Below are 23,501 nucleotides of genomic sequence, written 5' to 3' on the forward strand. Positions count from 1 at the left end.
ATAATAAAACAAATTTCTATAACAATGAGAAAGAAATATATAATAAAATCACTTAAGAAATAATCTGTAAAAACAATTGGAAAGAAAAGATATAATTCTTGCACTGATTTTCAAGCTATTTTAATATTATCTATAATCGTTTAAAAGGAGTAACTATTTGATTAAAAAAACAAATAAAAATAATATTTGTTTCCAGGAAGCGTCAATAATACCCAAACAAATAATTGGTGATTTAAGCGAACTGTAATAAGACAGAATAATTAAATATTGAGTAAATTTGAAAATCGATTTTAACTTTATTCACCAGTTTTGTGCGAAATTCAATGCAAAATCCAATTATTTATGTTTCTGAATATATTTTATGTTTATTTAAACTAATTTGTATATAAGATTATATCAGTTTCTATATAATTTCTTTAATATATTTCCATTTGATTAAGCAGTTTGTAGTATTTTAATATTATATATATATATATATATATATATATATATATATATATATAAATGAATATTTTAAAGAATTAAAATCCAATAATGACATATTCTCACGTTGTTTAACAAGACGTTTTCGCAACTTTATCAAAATGTTTATATTACATCATTTTACATTTACATGCTTTATATATACAATCACTGTTTTTAACGCATAGCCTTATATTGGCTTAAAACGGGTTTGAAATTATCAAAACGTTTATAAATCTTCAATTTCGTATTCTGCGATTATTGTCGAAATGCACCGCGATGAATCGCAAAATTCAAATGGCTCTGTAATTTTCGCATTTGTCACTGTGTCAAAATAAATATCTCGCAAAAAATTACAATAAGTATCACATAAAGTATTATTCATCCTCAACGTTAGTATACATATATAAAATTTCATTATTATATCACGATTTCGGTATTTACGAACCGTTACATCATGTCGTTCTCCGTACGAGGGGAACCCGTCACCATATATTTCAAGGTATACATAAAAGTGTATAGAGTACATAGTATGATAAGTTGATTATTTCTTTGGCGTGAAATGGATGAATATCTCTTCGCACGGTCGGTAAATGATAGTGAGCCCGTATTGAATTGCATCAGTTGTTTTTACACTTTTCACTTTCCATTTTCTCAAAATAGCTGTTAATATCGCTTTCTCTTCGAGTAAAGCAAATCTCTGGCCGATACAGTTTCTTGGTCCAGCGCTGAATGGAATGTAAGCATATGGATTCCTAGTTTTCGAATTATCCGGTAGAAAGCGATCTGGATCGAATTTATTTGGATCTGACCAAACTTCTGGATTTAAATGCGTTAATGCGATTTCCAACATGACTGTAGTATCTTTCGGGAGTGTATAATCGTCTAAAATAAAACAGATTGTTATAAACTGTATTATATCACACACGCATATAAAATATTATACAGATAAACTTTTTTAATATAAATGTTCTACTCTAAAATTTATAAATATTCCTCTCTTGTAGTTTAAGGCTTTTGCAAAACTCACAATAATTTCAAACCGATATTAGACAATCTCTATATGATAATTCGTGACAAAATTCTATTTGTAATAAAAACATTTGAAGAATCCACACTTATACGGGGCATAATAAAATAATAAACAGAATTAAATGATAAATAAAATGATAAATAAAATTTTATCTCAAATTTTATCACAAATTGCTAAAATAGATTTTAAAGTATTGGCCTTTTGCCCAATCGTTTTCATATAGTCTTTAATAAATAAGAAAAAGATATCTCTCTGAACAGAAACACATTCTCTTTATCCTTTAAATAAAAATATTATCGTTTAATTGCGAGATTTACAAATTTCCAGATTAATGTGAATATATCTTAAGATTTCTTTTATTTTAATATTAAAATTCTGTCATACCTATTTTTACATCTTCTGCTAATTTTCTTGTGATTAAGGGTACACTTGGGAATAGTCTGAGTGTTTCTTTTATGACTCTCTCAAGATACTTTAACTGCGACAGCTCCTTTACGCTGGCTGGTGTCTTTGAATCTTTGAAAACTTCCTCGAGTTCTTCATGAACTTTTTCTTGATGCTCGAGATTATTGCCCAAAAGGAAGAGCGTCCAAGTTATCGCTACCGCAGTTGTGTCGTGACCCTGTATCATTATATTCATTTACAATTTTATAACACTCAGTTATGTACATTACCGAATTAATAACATTACCAAGCCTAATGAAAAGAAATTTTATGTTAAACTTCAAAGATTTTTCTCTCACCTCGAACATGAATGTGTCGACTTGTGCCCTCAATTCATCATCAGTTAACGGAGTTTCGTCCTTCTCATTCTGATCTAGTAACAGATCCAGAAAAGCTTTCCTCTTTCTCTTACCTATCGCAATAAATTTCATAAAAACAATTTAAAAAATATTTACACAAGCCATCAAAGCATATGTATAACAATAATTTAATAAATTATTAATCACACCTATATCAAGTTCGTCATCCTCATTTTCGGATTTAGCAGAACTGTTCCCAGATTGTCGTACGGTCTTTTTCTTATGTATCACCTGAAATTTATCATTTATTATTTAGTTGCAAGCTTGTTGTATTTACCCCAACAAAAAGTAACGCGAATAATTAATTTAATAAAATTTTATTGATATCTAAATATATAATATTATATTATATTTAGGTTTTTTTTACACGTACCTCTTTCGTAAACGTATGTATTATATTGATCATTGATTTATATTGCTTTCCCAAAGGCGTTATGTCGTACAACCAATCCGACCAATACCACGGTTGAAGAAATCGATCAAATATTAATTTAGATGTTCTAAAAGTACGATTAAAACGATAAACCGATATGACAGTATATTTATGTTATTATATATTAATTATACATATACATGTATATTTATAATCAATTAAAATTTGTTATATAAATTCTTAAAAAATCTTGTTAATAAATTATTACTGCTATTAATTATTTTATTATTAATAAAATAATGTAATTCATAATTTTTCGTACCTATGTATTGTTGTGGTATACTTGGTTTCATTTTCTTGAGCATGTACATCCACACCCATTGCCGTTTCTATGCAAAATAATGACTTAGTATCATCATAATTGTCTCATAAAAGTAATGCTACATTTTATTGCTTATAAATTACATAAATGAAATAAAATTGATACTTATGACTTTCAAATAATTAATTTTGTTATATACAAAAATTAATACCGATATAAAATTTTTTTTATATTTAGATATCTACGAGAGTAAGACATTATTTATTCACAATTAAATTAAAAATGTGATGTAAAATTCGATTTTTTACATTGATTCACATATGGAATATCAAAAATCAAGCTTATTGAAATTATACTAGTATTGTAATTCGTGATTATACGAAAAAAAGGAATTTATTTACAATATTTAGTACCACATATAACATCGAGAGCAACATTGTTAGTAAACGGAAAAATATTGATGGCTTTCCCTGGATTCTTTGCTATTTCCTTTTCGAGACATTTTGTCAAGATCTCTGCTTTTTCGGACATAACCACGGCAAATTGATCCAATATACTAAAATGGAACGTCGGCCCTATGAGTTTTCTATCATGGTTCCATTGTTTTCCTGAAGCAATATCAATCAGCAATATATTTTCTTATTAAAAATATCGTAAAAGAGACAAAGAATACATATAAATGCGCACAGATAATTAATATAAATATAAACGGAAATTACATATTATTATACAGTTTTTTATCGTATTTTAGTTTTACTTTTCTTGCATGTCGCCACTGAATGTTTGCAATGTATGTAACGAGGATTATTTGGAAATCAGCCTCCGGCAGGCTTGCAAAATAAAACAAGAAATGTATTTTATTATACACGAAAGAGAGAGTTACTACAATATATATATATACTTTTCGACACAATTACCATAAGATACCGAATTGAGACACTTCTTATTGCACAACACAAGGTTTTGTATAAGCATCAAAGTAAGCCGCCAAACTGGGATTGTTAGCCAATTTCTAGTATTGCTCAACAACTTCTCATTAATCTCGAATTCTGCTTCTTTAGCCACACTTTCATGCATGTGAATAGCTAAAAATCCTTTAGTGCAAACTCCGGGCTATAGGATGGGTGATCAAACTTCCATTGCACATCCAAAAATTCTGATGGAGGTTTCTCGACTACTCTGTAGCCCGCATCTTGCACCGAGTGACTTTTATCTGTTTACATTCACGAAAGTGTGGCTTTATTTCTTGTTTTGTTAGAAGTTGATTGAGACTCCAATTTAGCAGCACTGTACTTTGATAAGGACGTACCAAACTTTCTATCACGACAAGTGCCTCAATTCGAATAACGATTATGTCCAAAAATAGTGTATATATACCATATACAATATAAGTAACTTTTATGTATAATAAATATTTTTCCTGTTTCTTGTTTTATTTCGCAAGCCTACCGGATATTACTCGTTGACTAAATACTACAACTAATAACTTGATACTAAATGATTTTCGAACAGCTTAGGTAAATAAAAAAAATTTCACATAAAACTAAATAACGTTTCACAAAGCGCGCCAGTTTACATAAATAATTAATAATAATGTAATATCATATTTACATAAGTAAAATATTATTATCACAAATATATAATATTTACATAAGTAAATATTTAATAAATAAAAATATCTTTTTTTTTTTTTTATTAAAGTATAAATATAGGTATACAAATTTGCATATTTGTATTAGAGTGAAATTTTCCTATTTTTTTGTTTTTCGTGATTTATCCAAAATTCTTTTGGCCAATAACTATATAACAAAAATGCATAATCTAATGTATAAGCTGCAATTTACTTTTATCTTCAATGAGATATTAAAATTAGACGTAAAAGAGAGTTTATGCGTTTACCTGTAGAAGTTAGAAGTCCTTTGCCTAACCAAGGCTCCAACATTTCATAAGGAAATCCTTTTTCGATATGTACAGTGCTGGTCAAAATAATCTATAAAAATATATTTAAAAACAATATAACCATGCAAATAATAATTTATCACATTTATATTAAAGAAGATATCTTTTTTCAAATTTTTAATTTTTTCAAAAACAGAATTTTATATGCAAAAATTTTATTCCATATTTACGACTTACTTTTTCATATATCGTTAATTACATTCTTCCTGGTGTATCATTAAAAAAAACATCCTATTTAATATTCTAAACATTAAACCGATAATTGACTGGATCGCTATAAATTAACTTGGAAAATACAGTTTGATCGTGAACTGTCTCGATCAATAGGCAAATCAATTTTTTTCATTATGCAAATATAATAAGAAGCCTATTTAATCTTACCTCTAAAATTTCAGGTTTATAAATACTAATAAATGGTTTCAAGCCAATCCAATATATAAAAATTCCATCTTTAAAATCAACCATACATTGCGCAAACCATAGCACGCGTTCTGTAAATAAGCACATAATCGGATATTCAGTATATATACTAATTATTATACTGATTTAAAATAAACGACGAATTTCTTGTTTTAAGATCTTCGTAAATAATATTTGTAAAAGCATATCATGACAATGTCTTATTTATAAAGTTCTTCACCATAATCGGACAGCTTCACTAATTCAAATGCCACGCCAAAAGGAAATCTACCGATTTGAGGAATATTCTTGAGCTTTCGTCGAAGAATATACTGATGATACACTGTCGATATAATCATGGAAAATAAAACAATGAGCAAGGCGCACAGTATCAAAGAAATTATCTCCATTTTTATAACCTGTAAACAAAGAATTTGACATTATAGGCTTAACAGAAACGTGGGTGGAGGAAGGAACATGGAAGAAGATCAATAATAGATTATCTAATAAATATGAATGGAAGTGCATACCGGCAACAAGAGAGAATATAAGAGGAAGGGCGAGAGAAGGAATTATAACAGCAATTAGTAAAGATCTGAAAGGATTAAAAGTAAGGGAAATAAATAAAAGAGCAATGGAGACAAATTTAATATAGTATAACAAGAACAGGTAGAGAGTGATTACGTGTTATACAGCCAAAATATTGAAAAAACATTAGAAAATATAATGGAAGAAATAAAAGTGGAAAAAGAAGAACATTTGATGATAGGAGAAGATTTTAACGCGAGAACGGGAGAAGAAGGTGGACCGATAGGAACAGGAGAGAAGAAAAAAGAGGAGTTAAGAAAATCAAAGGATAAAGTAATAAATAAAGAATAATGATAAACAAAATAAAAGAAAGAGGATGGATGATCCTGAATGGAAGCTATGAGAAGGAAGGGGAATGAACATATATTGAAGAAATGGGATCATCGGTCATAGATTACGTTATAACGAACGAAAAAGCAATAGAAGAAGTTAGGAAGATATAGAAGAAGGAAATAGAACAGAGTCGGATCATATACCATTTGAAGTGGAATTAGAAGGCATAGAAAGAAGAAACGGGAAAAGGAGCGATAGAATAAAGATTGAAAAAAGTGTATGGACAGAAGAAGGAATCGAGTATTATCACGAAAGATGTGAAGGATGGACATGCACACAGACAGAAAATGGGGAGATATGGAGAGAGATAGAGAATAAAGTAGATAATTCGATATTAAAGATCAAGAAAAAGATTATACCATGGAAACTAGGAAGGAGAGAATGGCATAGCAAAGAATGGAGAAAGAAAAAAAGAGAGCTAAGAAAAGAACTTAGAAGGATGAAAAAAGGAAGAATCAACCGGGAAGAGTATATTGGAAAAAGAAAGGAGTTAATATTTTTTTTTTTTTATTAGGATCTTTAATAGAATTTATTGTTTCAAATGTCTAATTATTCTCCTTTTAACGAAACATTTGAAGATGTGATATATATGGGCGTTTACAAAATATTAAATTAATATTGAATTTCTAATCATTAATCAAACGTACATTTGCACAATAATGTAAGCGCTCTATCATCACTGTTATTGAAATACAATATATATAGCCGAGTTTCGCGAAAAATTATGAATCGCAAAATTTTCGATATACAAATAATTGCTTGCCATAATTTTATTTAATACAGTTTAAAGAATCGAGATAATAAAAAAAAAAAAATATTAGTGTCTTATTACAAGATACTCGTCTATATTACTTTGTTTAATAAGTTTTTTATTACGCCATATTTTAACTTTGCGCGAATTATTTTGTGTCTTGAAAAAAATAAAATATAAAACATAGAGTTTTAATTATATGATACTGAAAAAATTGCAAGATTTCGATACTTACTCTCTGTTATGTCGCAACACTTGATATTCAAAAAAAATGATGTTTCACCAAAATATTTGTGACACTTTTAGCAAATATCATTACTTCATCACTAATTGTATATGTATCATAATTTACCATGCTTTATAATTATAAATATAGTATAATTAAATACAATAAGATAAGCGAGAGAAAGAGAGAGTAAGAGAATGGATGTTTTTCTAAAAAAAGAACTTTATTTAAAAAATTTATTTTAAGAAGCAAAGAATTATAACCGTATATAACTGTCTTCACTTCTTTTCGATTCAAGATCCGATCGCGGAGTGATACCGCATTCGCAATCTTTATTTTTCTAGTCTTGTTTTCGCTCTGTACTACTCCAATCCGTAATGTGTTACTCATACTCACATATTACTCACACATTACAAAGTACAAGGCCATATCACTTATCTAATTTGAATTCTCCTTTCAAACGTTCCTACGCATTTAAAAAATATTGCTTCGTAAATTGACTTTTTATTACAATGAGGTAGATGATAGACACTGATTGCATATGCATAATATGTTATATGCAGATAATGATCTAATTGCCATTTGCATACATAGTATGTTTAAGCTATAATTCTTAAGGAGAGATTGTGCAGATTAGCTACGAAAGTTAATGAATCCAATAAATTTTGAGATATTCATGAATTTGCCAAAAAGCACGCTTTTAGCCTTTTAAAGTATAAAGTTAATAATTAATTTATGAATTAAAAAATTAAGATTTGTAAAATATAATTTAATTTAAAATTGTAAATATTATTTTATATCGAACTATCTTCTTTATATAGTACAAACTTTTTTATATTACAAACATTTTATAACGACTATACACAAAATTACAAACCTATGTAAAATCATATTAATTATAAACCTTGTTTCACGTCCAAAGTACAGGGCGTTACGAGTTGGACTTTGCTTCGCACAGAAAGTTGCAAACTCATGTGAAATCGTATAATTATAAACCTAGTTTCGCGTCCAAAGTACATATAGATATTGGATGGACCTCGCAAAGTACGTGAGTGAACGGGAGAGGGACTCGTATACTTTGCAAGGAGAAGCAAGGTTCGTCCCATACCGCCTCTGTTTACGTGCGAAACGAGGTCTATAATTGTACGGTTTTACATAAGTTTTCCAACTTTTCATGCAAAGCGAGAAAGATTTGGGCTCTCGAAAAATTAGAAAGTAGACAAGAACTATATAGCGACGAAAAAGATTAATGACCTCGATTACCTTAAATGTCACAGTTAACATCAAGATCAACCGGAAATCATTTGGGGCGGGCTGTGTAAAAGTGAATATTTACCAAAATTAGATATTAAATGATTGTTTTGACAATGATTGTGTAAAGATACACTAAAATCTAGAGAATACCCGCCGATTTAATTTTTTTGAAATTCTTCCGAATTATGAATCCTTGCGAAATTTAAAATTTGTGCAAAAGTTGTGTTTTCATCGTTGATTCACTTGTAGATAATGTACATATAAACTACAAGATTTCCAAAGAAAGAAAGAAAATGTAAGTAACAAACTAATCCAATGTTTTTACATATTAATTAAATTTAAATTTATTATAGTTATCATATCAATCAATGACATTTGCGTAGGAAAAAAATGTACAGAAATCATTTATATTCTTCTTACTCTTGGCTATACAATAGTTAACGCATATGTTTGCTCGATGTTTCGTAATAATTAAACGTATAATTCGTATCATTTCCAATTACCATGTATAAAAGTATATAGCGTACATATAGTATGCTATATGCACAATAACAGTAACATAAAAATATTTAAATTTCATATAATCGATAAAGATTATAAAGATTGCGTACGATAAAGAGAAATGGATATTTTCTGATAAATTGATTATTTTTTTGACGTGAAATAGATGTATATGTCTTCGCATGGTCGCAAAATGAGAGCGGCTTCGGTTGAAACTGTATCCGCCGTTTTTACACTTTTCACTCTCCATTTTCTCAAAATAGCTGTTAATATCGTTTTCTCTTCGAGTAAAGCAAATCTCTGGCCGATACAATTTCTTGGTCCAGCACTAAATGGGATATAAGCATATGGATTCCTATGTTTCGAATTTTCCGGAAGAAAACGATCTGGATCGAACTTAGTTGGATCTGACCAAACTTTCGGATTTTTCTGCATTAAACCGATTGCCAACGTGACTGTAGCATCTTTCGGGAGCGTATAATCGTCTAAAATAAAACGGATTGTTATAAACTGTATTATGTCACACACGCACATAAAATATTATATAGATAAACTTTTTTAATATAAATGTTCTACTCTAAAATTTATAAATATTCCTCTCTTGTAGTCTAAGGCTTTTGCAAAACTCACAATAATTTCAAATCGATATTAGACAATCTCTATATGATAATTCGTGACAAAATTCTATTTGTAATAAAAACATTTGAAGAATCCACACTTATACGGGGCATAATAAAATAATAAACAGAATTAAATGATAAATAAAATGATAAATAAAATTTTATCTCAAATTTTATCACAAATTGCTAAAATAGATTTTAAAGTATTGGTCTTTTGCCAAATCGTTTTCATATAGTCTTTAATAAATAAGAAAAAGATATCTCTCTGAACAGAAACACATTCTCTTCATCCTTTAAATAAAAATATTATCGTTTAATTGCGAGATTTACAAATTTCCAGATTAATGTGAATATCTTAAGATTTCTTTTATTTTAATATTAAAATTCTGTCATACTTATTTTTACATCTTCTGCTAATTTTCTTGTGATTAAGGGTACACTTGGGAATAGTCTGAGTGTTTCTTTTATGATCCTCTCAAGATACTTTAACTGCGACAGCTCCTTTACGCTGGCTGGTGTCTTTGAATCTTTGAAAACTTCCTCGAGTTCTTCGTGAACTTTTTCTTGATGCTCGAGATTATTGCCCAAAAGGAAAAGCGTCCAGGTTATCGCAACCGCAGTTGTATCGTGACCCTGTATCATTATATATTTTTACAATATTATATTGTAATACTCAGTTATAGTAACATTTTCCGAGTTTGATAAGAAAAAATTTTATGTTAAACTTCAAAGATTTTTCTCTCACCTCGAACATGAATGTGTCGACTTGTGCTCTCAATTCATCATCAGTTAGCGGAGTTTCGTCCTTTTCATTCTGATCTAGTAACAGATCCAGAAAAGCTTTCCTCTGTCGCTTACCTATCGAAATAAATATCATCAGAATCATTTAAAAAAATATTTACACTAAGTTTACTTAATGTATTATTTACATAAGCCATCAAAACATATGTATAACGATAATATAATAATCACACCTATGTCAAATTCGCCATCCTCGTTTTCCGATTTCGCAGTACTGTTTCGTGATTGTCGTGCAATCTTTCTCTTACGTATCACCTGAAATTTATCATTTATCCGTTGTAAACTTGTAAAATTTATCCTAACAAAATGTAGTGCAAATAATTAATTTAATAAAATTCTGCCGATATCTTAATACATTACAATGTAATATTAATGTTTTTTTTTTCGCATACCTCTTTCGTAAATTTATGTACTATATTAAGCCCTGAATGGTATTTTCTTCCTGAAGGCACTAAATTATACAACCAATCTGACCAAAGCCACGGTCGAAAAAATCGCTCGACTATTAATTTAGAACCTCTAAAGCATGATTAAAACATTAAATTGATATAACAGCATATTTATGCTATTATGTTAAATAAACATTAATCAAACAAATTTTATTGTCAATTCCTAAAAAGATCTTCTCAATAAATTATAAATACTTTTAACCATTTTATTAACTAACAAAGTAATCAAACTCGTGACTTTTCGGACCTATGTATTGTTGTTGTATATTCGGTTTCAATTTCTTGAGCATGTACATTCACTCCCATTGCCGTTTCTGCAAAATAATTATTTATTAATATTATTGCCATAACTTTCTCGTCAAAATGCTATATTATTTACAAATTTCATAAGAAATAAAATTGTCTCTTATAACTCTAAAATAATATTGAGTCGAAAAAATTAATTTTGTTATACACTGGAATTAATATCGACATAAAATTTTGCTTGTATCTAAATATCTACGAGAATAAGTTATATATTTATTCTCAATTATATAAAATGTCACTTAAGATTTGATTTCTCGCATTGATTTACATACGCAATGTCGGAAATCGAGCTCATCAAAGTTATACTAATATTGTAATCCAATGATTACATATACGTAAAGAGAAAGAATTTTACTGTTACAGCAAAATCATTATTGTCACTACACATTCAATAAATATCACTTCGTGAAAACAAACGGCATTCGAAACAGAAATCAATTATTCGATATTGCAGGTAGAATTTAATTCTTAGCAGATAAAAATTTATTTCTCGTCGGAACATCTTAAAAATCTTGTGTGCTAGTTAAATTTGATTGTGGAAGAATAAATTCAAGATTAAAACAAAATCTTCTATTTATCCAGTAAACATATCTTTAACTGTTATTTTAACAGCAAAATAAATGTATAAATTGATAAATAAGCAATCAATTTATTATTATAACGAAAAAACTTATATACTGATTCAGCAAAATTAAAATTCAGTATATACTTGACAAGTCTTTTTATTATTTCATATCATATAAACTGAAAATTTATTGCTGCAGTATAAAATATACTGCGTCAATGATACTTGTTTTTTATACAAGAAATATTATATATTGTAATAATATATATATATATATATATATTGTATATTTATTTATTTATTACCACATATAACATCAAGAGCAACATTGTTAGCGAACGGAAAAATATTAATAGCTTTCCCTGGATTCTTTGCTATTTCCCTCTCGAGACATTTTGTCAAGATCTCTGTTTTTTCGGACATAACCACGGCAAATTGATCCAATATACTAAAATGGAACGTTGGCCCGATTAATTTTCTATCATGGTTCCATTGTTTTCCTGAAGTAGTATCAATCGGCGATACATTTACATGTTAAAAATATCGTAAAAGAGATAAAGAATATAAATACGCATAGATAATTGATATAAATAAAAATAAAAGAAACATTTTTTTACGCATTTTTTTTTATTTTATGTACAATATTTTGGTTTTGTTTTTCTTGTATATCGCTACTGAATATTTGTAATGTAAGAAGAATTCCATGAATAATTAAATAATGTTTTAAAGCACGCCAATTTACATAAATAATTAATATTAATGTAAATTTAGTTACAAGTAATTTGTAACACGAAGGTAAAAACAAAACAAAAATTTTGCATTTTTGTATTTTTAGTCGAGATAGGCGTATACTATACAAATTTGCGTATTTGTATTAGAGTGAAACATTACTTTTTCTCGTTTTCTTACAGTTTGTTCAAAATGAAATTTCATGAATAACTATCAAATATAATCTAATGTAACTGCAATTTATCTCTTTTCATCTTTAATAAGATATTAAAAATAGATATAAAATAATTTATGTCTTTACCTGTAGAAGTTAGAAGTCCTTTGCCTAACCAAGACGCCAGCATCTCATAGGGAAATCCTTTCTCAATATTTACGGTGCTGAGTAAAATAATCTGTAAAAATGTATTCAAAAACAATATAACCATACGAGTAATAATTTATCATATTTATTTAAACAGAATATCTTTTTTCAAATTTTTATTTTTTGAAAACAGAATCTCATATATGCATAAATTTTATATCATGTTTTCAACTTTTTTTTATATACTATATCGTTTTTATATATACGTTTTCTCTTGTCAGTAGGTAAAAAAACGCTCAATATAATATTCTAAAATTGAATAGATAATTGAATAATCGAATAGATCGCTAAAGTACAGAAATTAACTTGAAGAGTAAAATTTAACCGTGAACTATTTGGTTCGAGAGGTGGATCAATTTTTTTTATAACGCAAATATAATAAAATAAAGTATTATAAATATAATAAAATAAAGTAATATATGTTCTTTGTATTATACATGTGTATTATACATAGTGTCGATATATCGTAGTACTGTTTATCTGAAAAGACTTGCTTGATAAACTTTCGCATCTTACATAGAAAGAAACGTTTGCGATCTTGGCAGATAATATTTTACACTTTTGTAACAAATTTAGATTGGTTATTATATAGATAGCAAAACAAAAGATTTGTTAATTTTAATTTGTTAATTAATTTTTTTTCTTTTATGAAAATAATTTTGCAAAATCCTTGCGCGCGCGCGCGCACACAACACAACGACCTCAATATAATACGACACACACATAAACAAAATATATTGTTTTCTAAAATAATAAATTATTTTCTATTTCACAATCAATAAAAGAAAGGCTAAAAGGACTTACTAATTATTTTACTTTAATAGTGAGTTTCTATTTTTACAAATAAATGTATTCAGCAAAAGTTTTCTATTACATCCAAAGAAGAGATCTTGCTGTAATATTAAATAATTCGTTATAATAGTGAAATTTGATTATTTTTTTCTATGTATGCAATTGTATTACTGACAACTAACATAATTCTTTTTCTCCGTGTAATTATTACATTGAGAATTTTTTTATAAATAATTATATCCTTTAATAATAATAGAATAATTTTTAATAATACGTTTATTAAAGTTTGTTCTATTCCACTATCGCAAAAAGTGTTGCTTTCTTATAATAATAACTTACTATTTATCATCACAAAATATATAATAACTGATAATTTGCATTAGCAAGATTCTTATCATCTTTACCTCAAAAAATTCAGGTTTATAAAGATTAATGATCGGTTTCAAGCCAATCCAATATATGAAAATTCCATCTTTAAAATCAAGCATACGTTGTATAAACCATAGTGTGCGTTCTGTGGATAAGCACATAATCATACATTTAATATTTATTAATAATTATTATACTAATTTAAAATAAATGACAAATTTGTTTTCTTAAATTCTTTGCTAAAAATATATAAATGACATTAGTAAAAGTATAATGGTAATATCTTATTCATAAAATTTTTCACCATGGTTCGTCAGCTTCATCAATTCAAATGTCACACTAAAAGGGGATCTTCCGTATTGAGGAATATGTTTAAGATTTCGTCGAAGAACATATTGATGATATATTGTCGATATAATTGTAGGGATTATTAAAACAACAAAGAAGACGCACAGTGTGAAAAAAATTAAATCCATTCTCGTAACCTATAAACATATTAAACAGCTTTTAAATTACTAAATATGTAAATGCATAAATTACTATAGATATTTTTTAAGGAGATACACATTGGAATTTTATACACACAAATATTTCATCGATACGATATTTATATCATTGTTATCTTTATTAACTAAAAAATTTTACAAAGACACTTTATAATCAATGTCGGTGAAAATATTTCGTTGGCAAAATATTTCTCGAATATTTTTATGTAACTCGTTCGAATGTGGAATTTATGCTCATTAGTCGAAAGATTCATAAAAATCGCGATAAATTATTTATATTTCATTTTTTTTGTCATATCTCATCGAGATTTTTAAAAAGATTTACGACTTAAAATGTATATTTATTCTTTTTTTAACACTAATTTAAAGATATAATATATATGGGCGTTTATAAAATAATGAACCAATATCGAATTTCGAATTTTTTATCAAACGCAACAATAATGTAAAATAGCGCTCGCGATCATTGCTTAGTTTAATCGAAATATATTTATATAGCCGAGTGTCAAAGAATTATAAATCGCGAAATTTTAAATATATGGTGTTAATTCTGCTCCAAATAATTACTTGCCTTAATTTTATATAATACGTTTTAAAGAATCAAAACAATGAAGAGAAACATTGGCATTTCATCATAAAATATTCGCCTGTACTTGGTTTAATGAGTTTTTTATTCACCTTTTAACTTTAACCTTTTGCGCGAATTACTTTGTGTCTTGAAAAAGATAAAAAGCGAAACAATAAGTTTTAACTAAATGATATTTAAAAAATCCAAGATACTTACTGTTCGTTACGTCAGAGCACTTAATGATCGAACAATGATGCTTCGCCAAAATATTTGATACTTTTAACAAGGATATCGCTGTGCTTCACCATTAATTATATATCACAAATTATCATGTTTTATATATAAATGTAGTATATTTAAATACAATAAGATAATCGAGAAAAAAAAGAGGAAGAGAATAGATGCTTTTAAAAAAAAGGTAGGAAATTATATAAGGTTTCCACTTTTTCTCAATGCAAGATCCAATCGCGAAATGATACTACACTTTTAATCGTTATTATTCAAGCTTCGTTCTTGCTTCACGCTATTCGAACCAGCAATATATAAATACTAGCGCAAAGTACAAAGCCGGCGTGCGATAACACACGAGAGATATGAGATAAAAACCGTTTGCATATACACTACATACATACACACATATACATACATATACACTAATTATAATCTAATTACCGTTTGCGGATATATAGTATATCTAAGTAATTTTTAAGCACGCATGCTTAAGAAACGCTGCAATATGCACATATATAGTAACCTTCATCTCAGTTAATGTGTAAGATGTAATCATATAATCTCTATTTCTATCGCGTAATGACATCATGTAATATAACTTTCCTTTTGTGATCTTTTTGCGTATTCTGATAATCATGATTGCTCGTCAAACCAGTCATGAATAATTGATAAATACTTTATCCTTGCTTTATTCTCATGAGGAAATTTTTTACAACCGGTAATTATTTGTTTCAGTAGTGATGTATGCGCGCACACGCATTGAATAATGTACAATTGTATATTGCAATTCTATATTGAGAAAAAAATCATTATCATGTTTAAATACATTTAAATGATCATCATTTTTTTAGTTGAAATATTTAAGTATTTAACTTAAATACAAATATTTTAATACTAAAATATTTCAACTAAAGAAATGATAACCAACTGAATGCATTTAGTCAAGTTAACGATTTTTTTCTCAGTGTATTGAAATGAATGTAGAAATCAAAAAAACTTTTCCGAACTTGCCGAATTTATTATTATACATGCGTTTGTGTGTCTGTACGTATACAGAGCGATTAAATTTATCTAAATGCGCGATTTTTGTATGTAATACATGAGACGCACAATAGCGTTTGAAAAATGTTTTGTCACTGGTAGAGAAACGAAAAATATGCAAATCATTGAAAAACGAGTGGATATGCAGAAATAATTAAATCTAGTTATAAAGCAAATGCGTCTTTGTATTATCATAACATTACATATGAATGAAGGCGTAATATTTTATCCTGTGTCTGAATTGTCAGATAAGTACATATCATTGACTTGTGCCTTCATTAGGATTGCAAAGCCTAGTATCTTTGCTACGTATGTTAGATACGGTGTCAAATTATATAGTAAAATAAAGTAAAATACACATTCTGAGCACGAATTGTTTCGTTTTCGTCAAATTTTTTGTCTGAAGCTGTCAAATCTCTTTCCCTCCATAAAAGCAATTTAAGAAATCAAGCATGTTTGCACAGTAAAATAAATTTTACGTTTATTAAAAATATCGTATATAGTATATTAAATCATTAAATTAATAAAAATCGTATTGCGTTAAGAAATACAAATGTTTACAATAAACGATGATGATATCGATTGCGGCTCAGTTGTTGTCGAACCAACGTGGCTCGATGATATTGCATTTGACAGGCGGCAAAGAGATCGGCAAATTCGATGGTAGCGATGTGGGTAAAAATTCTCCGGGCCATAGATGAAGAGCATCTACGAACAACAGTCCGATCAAGACTCCGCGCAATAGAGGTGTGAGAACACTCGATATTCGCGCTCTGCTAGCTTTTCGCGGCCAGATAAACACGAGTCGAGAATCTCCTGTAAAGGAAATAAAAGCTTATTATTTATTTTTCTCTCGTACATTTATATCAAAAAAGCTCATCCCTAGTAATTTCATTTTTTTATTTTCCTTTAATTTAACAGCTCCGTAAACGTTAGCTCCAGAACGTCAACATTAACAAACATATACGTTTGATGGGATAATTTCATTATAAAACCGTTGTAAATTGTCCATCAAATTTTCGCAATGCTGTTAATTTACATGGGAGAAAAAAATTAGATAGTTAACATCTTGAGATTTATAAGATAACAACTTTCATCTTTTATTCGCTTGTGATTTAACGATTTACAAAAACAGCTTTTAACGAAAACAGCTCGTGAAACCTCGTTTTACCTGTATTACGACGAATGATGGATGACGTGACCCGATGCGGACAGACGCCAGCCGGTGCGCTAAAAATTCCATCACCGACGTATATTTTCCTTCTTCGGTAGCTGAAGATGCGACCTCGCCTCTGTAATGCGCGACACGCGAATTTCTCCTCCCAATTCGTGTAGACAGAACCTGCGAAGGTACTACCGGTGCTTTCTTGAAGGGAAACACTAGTCACGGTTACCAGGGAAAATCCATCATCGTCTACGTCCCGGCACGTCGGCTCGTCCGATTTGCTGTACAAATGTCAATTTAAAAAAAAAATGATATTCTATTCACGCGCACTTAACATCTATAGGCCATAAAAGACGTTCTTTTACATAATCATTTCAAGTAAGTAGGTTGAAACGTTTTTAATTTTTTTCATAAGTCAAAAGTGTGCACGTGGCAAAGTTCGCGTAGGAAGTTCGTAATAAAAAATTAAAATATTAAACGTAGCATAAATTAATCGCAAGGCAATTAAGTTGTTTATTATGTTATCGCAAAATCCCAAGTCATTTCAAATAATATTCTCAATCATGTTCGTACTCTTCGTTGAGCCGGATGATAACATCGTGATTTACTCGACACTGCGCTTTCTCCAGATTTCAAATATCCCGATAATCTTTCGACCTTTGTAGAGATATAATTAAACAATCAATGAACGCTTATATCATCCCTTATGTCGTCCGAAGCATACTAATTACGACTGATAAATTGAAAAAATACCGAAAAGACAATTTGACTGAAAGCACAAACATGTCGTAGATCTTTTTTTGTTTTGTATATTCTCGATCTATTCGATGCATAAAGATCGATCCAGATTTATTTCAACAACTCGCGATTATCGAAATATTAAATTTTCAAAGACGCCTAGCTACTATAATGATATTGTCGGCGTAAGCTGTACACTTCTACCCGAAACTGTCATACCCGCTCTCCGGCGGGGATTCACTATTTCCATTCTTTTGTATCCCAATTCAAAAGTTTCAAGTAAAAACAATTCACGGATTATTAACAATTTTATCGTTGTATTTTAAAACATAAGCAGATTCATCGAAATGTCGGCCAAAACCAGTAAGTAACTTGTTTAATTGATTATTAATTCATTAGAAGAATAAGTAAATAATAGAGAGAGTAAAGAGAGAGAGAGAGAGAGAGAGAGAGAGAGAGAGAGAGAGAAATATATAATTGCTAATAAAGATTTCAATTAATTATTCTTTAAATAAAACTGGCGCTTCATTTCTTTCGGAGGTAAAGCTCTCGACTCGCCTTTGGCGAACATCGCATCGGGAATCGAGGAACGTCGATGCGACTTGATCTGTCGTCATAGAGACCTTCGGAACAAGATCGTCGGAATAGAACGTTCTATCCCGGCCTTAATGGCGTACAATCTGTGGATGACCGAACGCCGAGACTATGATCGAGATACGCCGTGCAAGAAAGTGCGCGAGATCATGAATAAGTTATCACCGCAGTCGGATCCTGCTGATAGACTCCTCGCCGAATTGAGGAGCACGGTCAACGACCTTCATCGAGAGACGGCACAGTTGCATGTACGGCACGATTGACACATTCGACGATAAGAATTCTGGGTAAATTTTGCCAGTGTGCTTTTTTTAGCGCGATATTGATACCGCGCAAGCAATATTAACGCGTTATCATCGAATAAAGAGCCATGAAAAACCGTAAAATTAAAAACTGTGAAGAAATCATGACAAATTCATGTAATTATTAAAAATCTGTTGTGACAATTTTACAGTACAATCTCTTCTTATCGATGCAGGATAAGATCATAGATGCAGATGTGAAATTGGAGGAAACCGGTATGGAGTTGGAGTCCTTAGAACTGGCTAACAAAGAAATGGAGGAAAGACTAATAGAATTGCGAAATGAAATAACAAGACACAGCACACCCAGCCTACACTCCATTCATTCCGACGATCTGATATGTCTGAGGAAAATTCGTCAGCTTGCCGAAGAGGAATTGAAGCTGAAGAACTGCATCAAGGAGCTCGAAAACAAAGAAATCACGTATAGACGTCAAATGAGCAAATTATTGTCCTGTAAAAAATTTCAACGCGATAGCAGAAAGACGACGGAAATAGAAAGAAATAAGAGAGTACGGTGTCCGCTGAAAGATCGCAAACGCGATGCATATGCGACAAAGAGAAAATATGCTCTTAAAGATAAGGGACGAGTGAGTAAAAAAAATGTTTATATAAATCACGTAAGATAAATTCTCTTCCACAATTCTACGCTTCTTTCATTTCTACGTTTCTTCTGATTTAGAAGACTTGTTGTTCGTGTGCGACGTCGGTGACGTTAACCGGTTACGAGGAAACGTCGAAGGAATCGTTTAAAGGACGCAACAAATTATGCCCGCCAGCTTCGTGCTGCATTCCGCTGGACGATCGCTCAATCAAATCTCGTAGCTACAAAGTATGTTGCAAATCTTGCCAACGAATCTCTACCACTATATTCAAGTCCAAATCTCCTTACGAATCAACGAATCCTTCTTGCGAATCTCTACAAAGTGTCGCCTCGAAGATAGGCACGTATTCGCCGGCTTATTTTCTACATCGTAAATTTTATCTGGAATATTTTACATAAAATTACTCATAAGAATTTAAATACCTTTTCTTTCGCATTAAAATTGATAAATGCAAAGGTACGTACATATAAATTTCCAGATGTAACACGATCGCTCAAACGATTAACACAATCTTCTATATCGTGTGATTTCGGTAAGACATGTAATGAATGCGAGACTCCTGCTGCATGTAAACGAATTAATATCTGCAAATGTGAAGAAAAGAGTGCACGCGAATCATCGACTACACCCTGTGATTGTAGCGTTACGCCATTGGACAAGATTCGTCAATCGACAATTTCGGGAATGTTATGTTTGGGATCGGAAGTAGAGGACACCGATAGTGACGAGTTTTGCGAGTGTTGCACTTGTGGTTGCGAAGCCACTGAAAATTCATCGATATGATTAATATTTAAATAATTAAATCAATCACTTAATAAAAAATGTTAGATTATATAAAATTATTTTATATACTGTGAAACAATATCTTTATTTTAACACACAATTACATGTATAAGTTTTGCACACAATTACAAAACATTTCTAGAAAAGATTTGTATATATTTTTGCAAAATAATGACATTGTTTATTAGTTTATTAGTTTTCGATATGCATTTATAAACAAAAAAACTTACATATTATAAATAATATATCATATGAAATAATCATAAACATGTGTGTGGCACATGAAAAGCAATAATACTACCAACAGAAAATATGTTTTAATGTAAAAAATGTAATGAAACACAAATATAGCATATCGATTTCTAATTTTTACTTGCTCTCTTAAAACGGAATGTTAAAAGGATAATAAGGACTGTCGTATGCGCTGAAAATAAAAAAAGGAGGAAACATTAATACATATTACAATTCGAGATAAAATTATTAATTCTAATTAATAGTACATTCTATATATATTATAAATATTTTAATAATACACTCTATATAAAAATAAAAAAGTTTCTTATAAATAATAATGATAAAAAATAGTAACAAGTTCTTACCCAAGTAATGGACAAATTCGTCCATCGCAATCAAAGCTGTCAATATATGTAATATCATCGGATGAAAGTTTAAAGTCGAATACTTCACTGTTTTCAGCAATACGTGATTTATTAACTGACTTGGGAATCACAATATGGCCACGATCCAACTACAAACAATTATTAAAATTATTTGAATTTCATATTAACATATCGAGTTCAGTTATAAAAATATCATGAATCCTAAAATATAACTTAAAGGTTTGTAATTACGATTTATTACAAAATGTGTGTTTTAATAGCATACTTGATAACGTATAAGTATTTGCGCAGGTGTCTTATTGTATTTTTGTCCAAGCTCATTCAATTTCTTATCTTCCAGCAATTTTGGATCGTCTGGTTTGGCCCATGGTCTGTCTGGTGATCCGAGTGGACTGTATGCGGTAATAAAAATGTCTTTTTCTTTGCAAAAATCTGATAACTTCCTCTGTGTTAGGTATGGATGACATTCAACCTAAAATAATACAAAAATGATTAAGATATCTATAATAATAAAGACAATTATACATTTCTCTTTATATAAATATATATATCTAAAGTATATATATAAAATTTTATAAATTAAACAAATTAATAAAATCTTGTTAGATAAAATTTTTTCTACTTGATATAACCCTATTCTAAAACAATTTATAGTTCAATGTAATATTAATGCAATTATATTAAATTATGTTGGATTAATTTTTTCGAGTTTCCTTCTATTGCTATCGTCCTTAATTTACCTGATTTGTAACAGGTTTAACTGATGCATTCTTGAGTAGCCTGGTAATTTGCTCGGAATTGAAATTACTGACTCCAATGTTTTTCGTTAAACCCTTAGCTAGCACATCCTCCATAGCCTTCCAAGTATCGACATAATCTACGTCACTCAGGATAACGGTACCTTCAGGAGTTGTAGGAAAAAGGGGCCCGCCCTCTTTATATCCAACTGGCCAGTGAATTAAATAAAGATCTATGTAATCAAGACCAAAATCAGTTAACGATTGCTTGATGGCTGGCTCAACCAGATCAGGTCTATGGAAAGTATTCCACAACTTGCTAGTAATGAACAGATCCTCTCTCTTCACAACACCCTCCGCTATTTTCGCATTGACAGCAATGCCAACTTCCTTCTCGTTTCCATAAACATGAGCACAATCAATATGTCTGTAACCGATATCAATAGCATCTTTTACAGCTTGGATAACTTCGCCTGGTTTAGACTGAAATAAAATAGATAGAATGAAATTAAAATAAACAGAATCTGCGATCATCTTGAAATAAATTCTTTTTCTTAAGAAAGATTTCTATGATGAAAATATTTAATATTACTTTTGTATATTATGCTTTGGGAGATGATAAGATTTTCATATTATAATTTTAAAGAAATTAATTTAGAATAACTTTTAATATATATAAATTTTATGAATAATAATATATTATAAAATACAAATTGTACATAATTAAAATTATACTTTAATTATATTTTTACTTATTACTTAAATAATATTATGCAACATGTATTTCACACTTAATAAAGTTATAATATAATGTGATCAATTTGCAGTTAATTGCGTAACATATTTGCATTTGTATGCTAATAAAAAAAAAGTAATAAAAAAGCACTAACTAGCATAACTAGTACAAAAATAGCAAACTGTATCTTATTAGATCACATTGGCAACCGACAGTTGTCTACAAAGTGTATAAATGAACATAAATATTTTCCTCGTCTCTTATCTTGCTTAACAAAGACAAAGATGTGATCTATCTCGTAAATATCGACGACGAAAGCTGCTGCGTTAAAACAAAAAATAAATATTCTTATTCTTTGTATAAAGCGAATGTCTCCGTGGATTATTTTTGATACCGGGTATCAAAAATGTCCTGGTTCCGGATCGCGGAGAAATAACAAAATACAAGATGAGAAATACTTGCCTTCCAAGTCCCCAAACCGAAGATCGGTACTTCATTGCCGTTGTAAAATTTCAACTTGGGTGCGTTCGAAACCATTTTCTATAAATGTCAGAGATGCCGGTTCTCGCTTGTTGCTCGTCACTATACAAACGCAGACAGAGTTTGAATGAATCTCGAGAACCGTCACGAAGAGATACGATCAATTCCGAGCAATACTGCGCAATATTTGCGGTTTTGCTCGCAGAATTCCTCTTATAAGCGTCCCCACCAAGGAGAATCGGATTTAGAGACAAGATCGATCTTACTCTCACAAAGCACTTCTTTGTGTGTTATTGTGCACAACCGGTGATAACATATCTTTCAAATTTAAAATTAGGTAAAAGCGATATTCACTCGAAATTATTCCATGTGCTCGAAATTTAATTTTTAACAATTAAT

At 29.6% G+C, this 23,501-nt stretch overlaps 4 protein-coding genes and 1 pseudogene across 8 annotated transcripts; 2 read left to right on the forward strand and 3 right to left on the reverse strand.

Annotated features, from left to right (window-relative positions):
• Positions 1-563: 563 nt before the first annotated feature.
• On the reverse strand, positions 564-7,547 carry LOC138942605 (cytochrome P450 4C1-like). The gene is made up of 11 exons (XM_070312957.1): positions 7,259-7,547; positions 5,593-5,770; positions 5,334-5,443; positions 4,893-4,983; positions 3,407-3,601; positions 2,994-3,060; positions 2,672-2,798; positions 2,448-2,529; positions 2,239-2,351; positions 1,880-2,117; positions 564-1,347 (listed from the first exon to the last, which is right to left on the reverse strand). The coding sequence occupies exons 2-11, from the start codon at positions 5,759-5,761 to the stop codon at positions 1,007-1,009; spliced, it is 1,533 nt and encodes a 510-aa protein (XP_070169058.1). The 5' UTR covers positions 5,762-5,770; positions 7,259-7,547; the 3' UTR covers positions 564-1,006.
• On the forward strand, positions 5,770-6,786 carry LOC138942803 (uncharacterized; annotated as a pseudogene).
• A 1,350-nt stretch (positions 7,548-8,897) lies between the features above and the next one.
• LOC138942604 (cytochrome P450 4C1-like) lies at positions 8,898-15,688 on the reverse strand. 2 transcript variants are annotated; one of them, XM_070312955.1, is made up of 11 exons: positions 15,287-15,688; positions 14,301-14,481; positions 14,032-14,141; positions 12,776-12,866; positions 12,051-12,245; positions 11,122-11,188; positions 10,818-10,944; positions 10,599-10,680; positions 10,370-10,482; positions 10,020-10,257; positions 8,898-9,489 (listed from the first exon to the last, which is right to left on the reverse strand). In XM_070312955.1, the coding sequence occupies exons 2-11, from the start codon at positions 14,470-14,472 to the stop codon at positions 9,149-9,151; spliced, it is 1,536 nt and encodes a 511-aa protein (XP_070169056.1). In that variant the 5' UTR covers positions 14,473-14,481; positions 15,287-15,688; the 3' UTR covers positions 8,898-9,148. The 2 variants fall into 2 exon arrangements, with proteins under 2 accessions (XP_070169056.1, XP_070169057.1); XM_070312956.1 differs by lacking the exon at positions 12,051-12,245 and having other exon boundaries at positions 8,899-9,489; positions 15,287-15,683.
• A 402-nt stretch (positions 15,689-16,090) lies between these two features.
• Positions 16,091-22,495, forward strand: LOC138942611 (uncharacterized). Its single transcript, XM_070312970.1, has 5 exons — positions 16,091-18,608; positions 18,786-19,087; positions 19,318-19,731; positions 19,827-20,085; positions 20,225-22,495. The coding sequence occupies exons 1-5, from the start codon at positions 18,593-18,595 to the stop codon at positions 20,527-20,529; spliced, it is 1,296 nt and encodes a 431-aa protein (XP_070169071.1). The 5' UTR covers positions 16,091-18,592; the 3' UTR covers positions 20,530-22,495.
• LOC138942607 (aldo-keto reductase family 1 member B1) lies at positions 17,698-23,345 on the reverse strand. 4 transcript variants are annotated; one of them, XR_011448344.1, is made up of 7 exons: positions 23,085-23,345; positions 21,890-22,369; positions 21,415-21,621; positions 21,129-21,277; positions 20,211-20,953; positions 20,034-20,126; positions 17,698-17,788 (listed from the first exon to the last, which is right to left on the reverse strand). XR_011448344.1 is itself a non-coding variant. In XM_070312963.1 (5 exons), the coding sequence occupies exons 1-5, from the start codon at positions 23,157-23,159 to the stop codon at positions 20,911-20,913; spliced, it is 954 nt and encodes a 317-aa protein (XP_070169064.1). In that variant the 5' UTR covers positions 23,160-23,345; the 3' UTR covers positions 18,301-20,910. The 4 variants fall into 4 exon arrangements, 1 of the variants encoding a protein (XP_070169064.1); XR_011448345.1 differs by lacking the exon at positions 20,034-20,126 and having other exon boundaries at positions 17,701-17,788; XR_011448343.1 differs by lacking the exon at positions 17,698-17,788 and having other exon boundaries at positions 18,301-20,126.
• Positions 23,346-23,501: the final 156 nt, after the last annotated feature.

This window comes from Polyergus mexicanus, unplaced genomic scaffold (genome assembly GCF_030449975.1).
Source record: "Polyergus mexicanus isolate NDT 795.1 unplaced genomic scaffold, iyPolMexi1.0 SCAF_23, whole genome shotgun sequence".
Classification (NCBI taxonomy): Eukaryota; Metazoa; Arthropoda; class Insecta; order Hymenoptera; family Formicidae; genus Polyergus; species Polyergus mexicanus.

Coding starts and splice junctions, on each gene's coding strand:
- LOC138942605 (XM_070312957.1), bottom strand. CDS start 5,761: ATGGAGATAATTTCTTTGATACTGTGCGCCTTGCTCATTGTTTTATTT. Junction 3,602..4,892: donor AGGACTTCTAACTTCTACAG/GTAAACGCATAA, acceptor ATATTGCTTCAG/GAAAACAATGGAACCATGAT. Junction 2,118..2,238: donor TCGACACATTCATGTTCGAG/GTGAGAGAAAAA, acceptor ATAATGATACAG/GGTCACGACACAACTGCGGT.
- LOC138942604 (XM_070312955.1), bottom strand. CDS start 14,472: ATGGATTTAATTTTTTTCACACTGTGCGTCTTCTTTGTTGTTTTAATA. Junction 14,142..14,300: donor GATGAAGCTGACGAACCATG/GTGAAAAATTTT, acceptor GCTTATCCACAG/AACGCACACTATGGTTTATA. Junction 10,258..10,369: donor TCGACACATTCATGTTCGAG/GTGAGAGAAAAA, acceptor ATAATGATACAG/GGTCACGATACAACTGCGGT.
- LOC138942611 (XM_070312970.1), top strand. Junction 19,088..19,317: donor GAGAGACGGCACAGTTGCAT/GTACGGCACGAT, acceptor TTATCGATGCAG/GATAAGATCATAGATGCAGA. Junction 19,732..19,826: donor CTCTTAAAGATAAGGGACGA/GTGAGTAAAAAA, acceptor CTGATTTAGAAG/ACTTGTTGTTCGTGTGCGAC.
- LOC138942607 (XM_070312963.1), bottom strand. CDS start 23,159: ATGGTTTCGAACGCACCCAAGTTGAAATTTTACAACGGCAATGAAGTA. Junction 21,622..21,889: donor TTAAACCTGTTACAAATCAG/GTAAATTAAGGA, acceptor GTATTATTTTAG/GTTGAATGTCATCCATACCT. Junction 20,954..21,128: donor CGAATTTGTCCATTACTTGG/GTAAGAACTTGT, acceptor TTTTATTTTCAG/CGCATACGACAGTCCTTATT.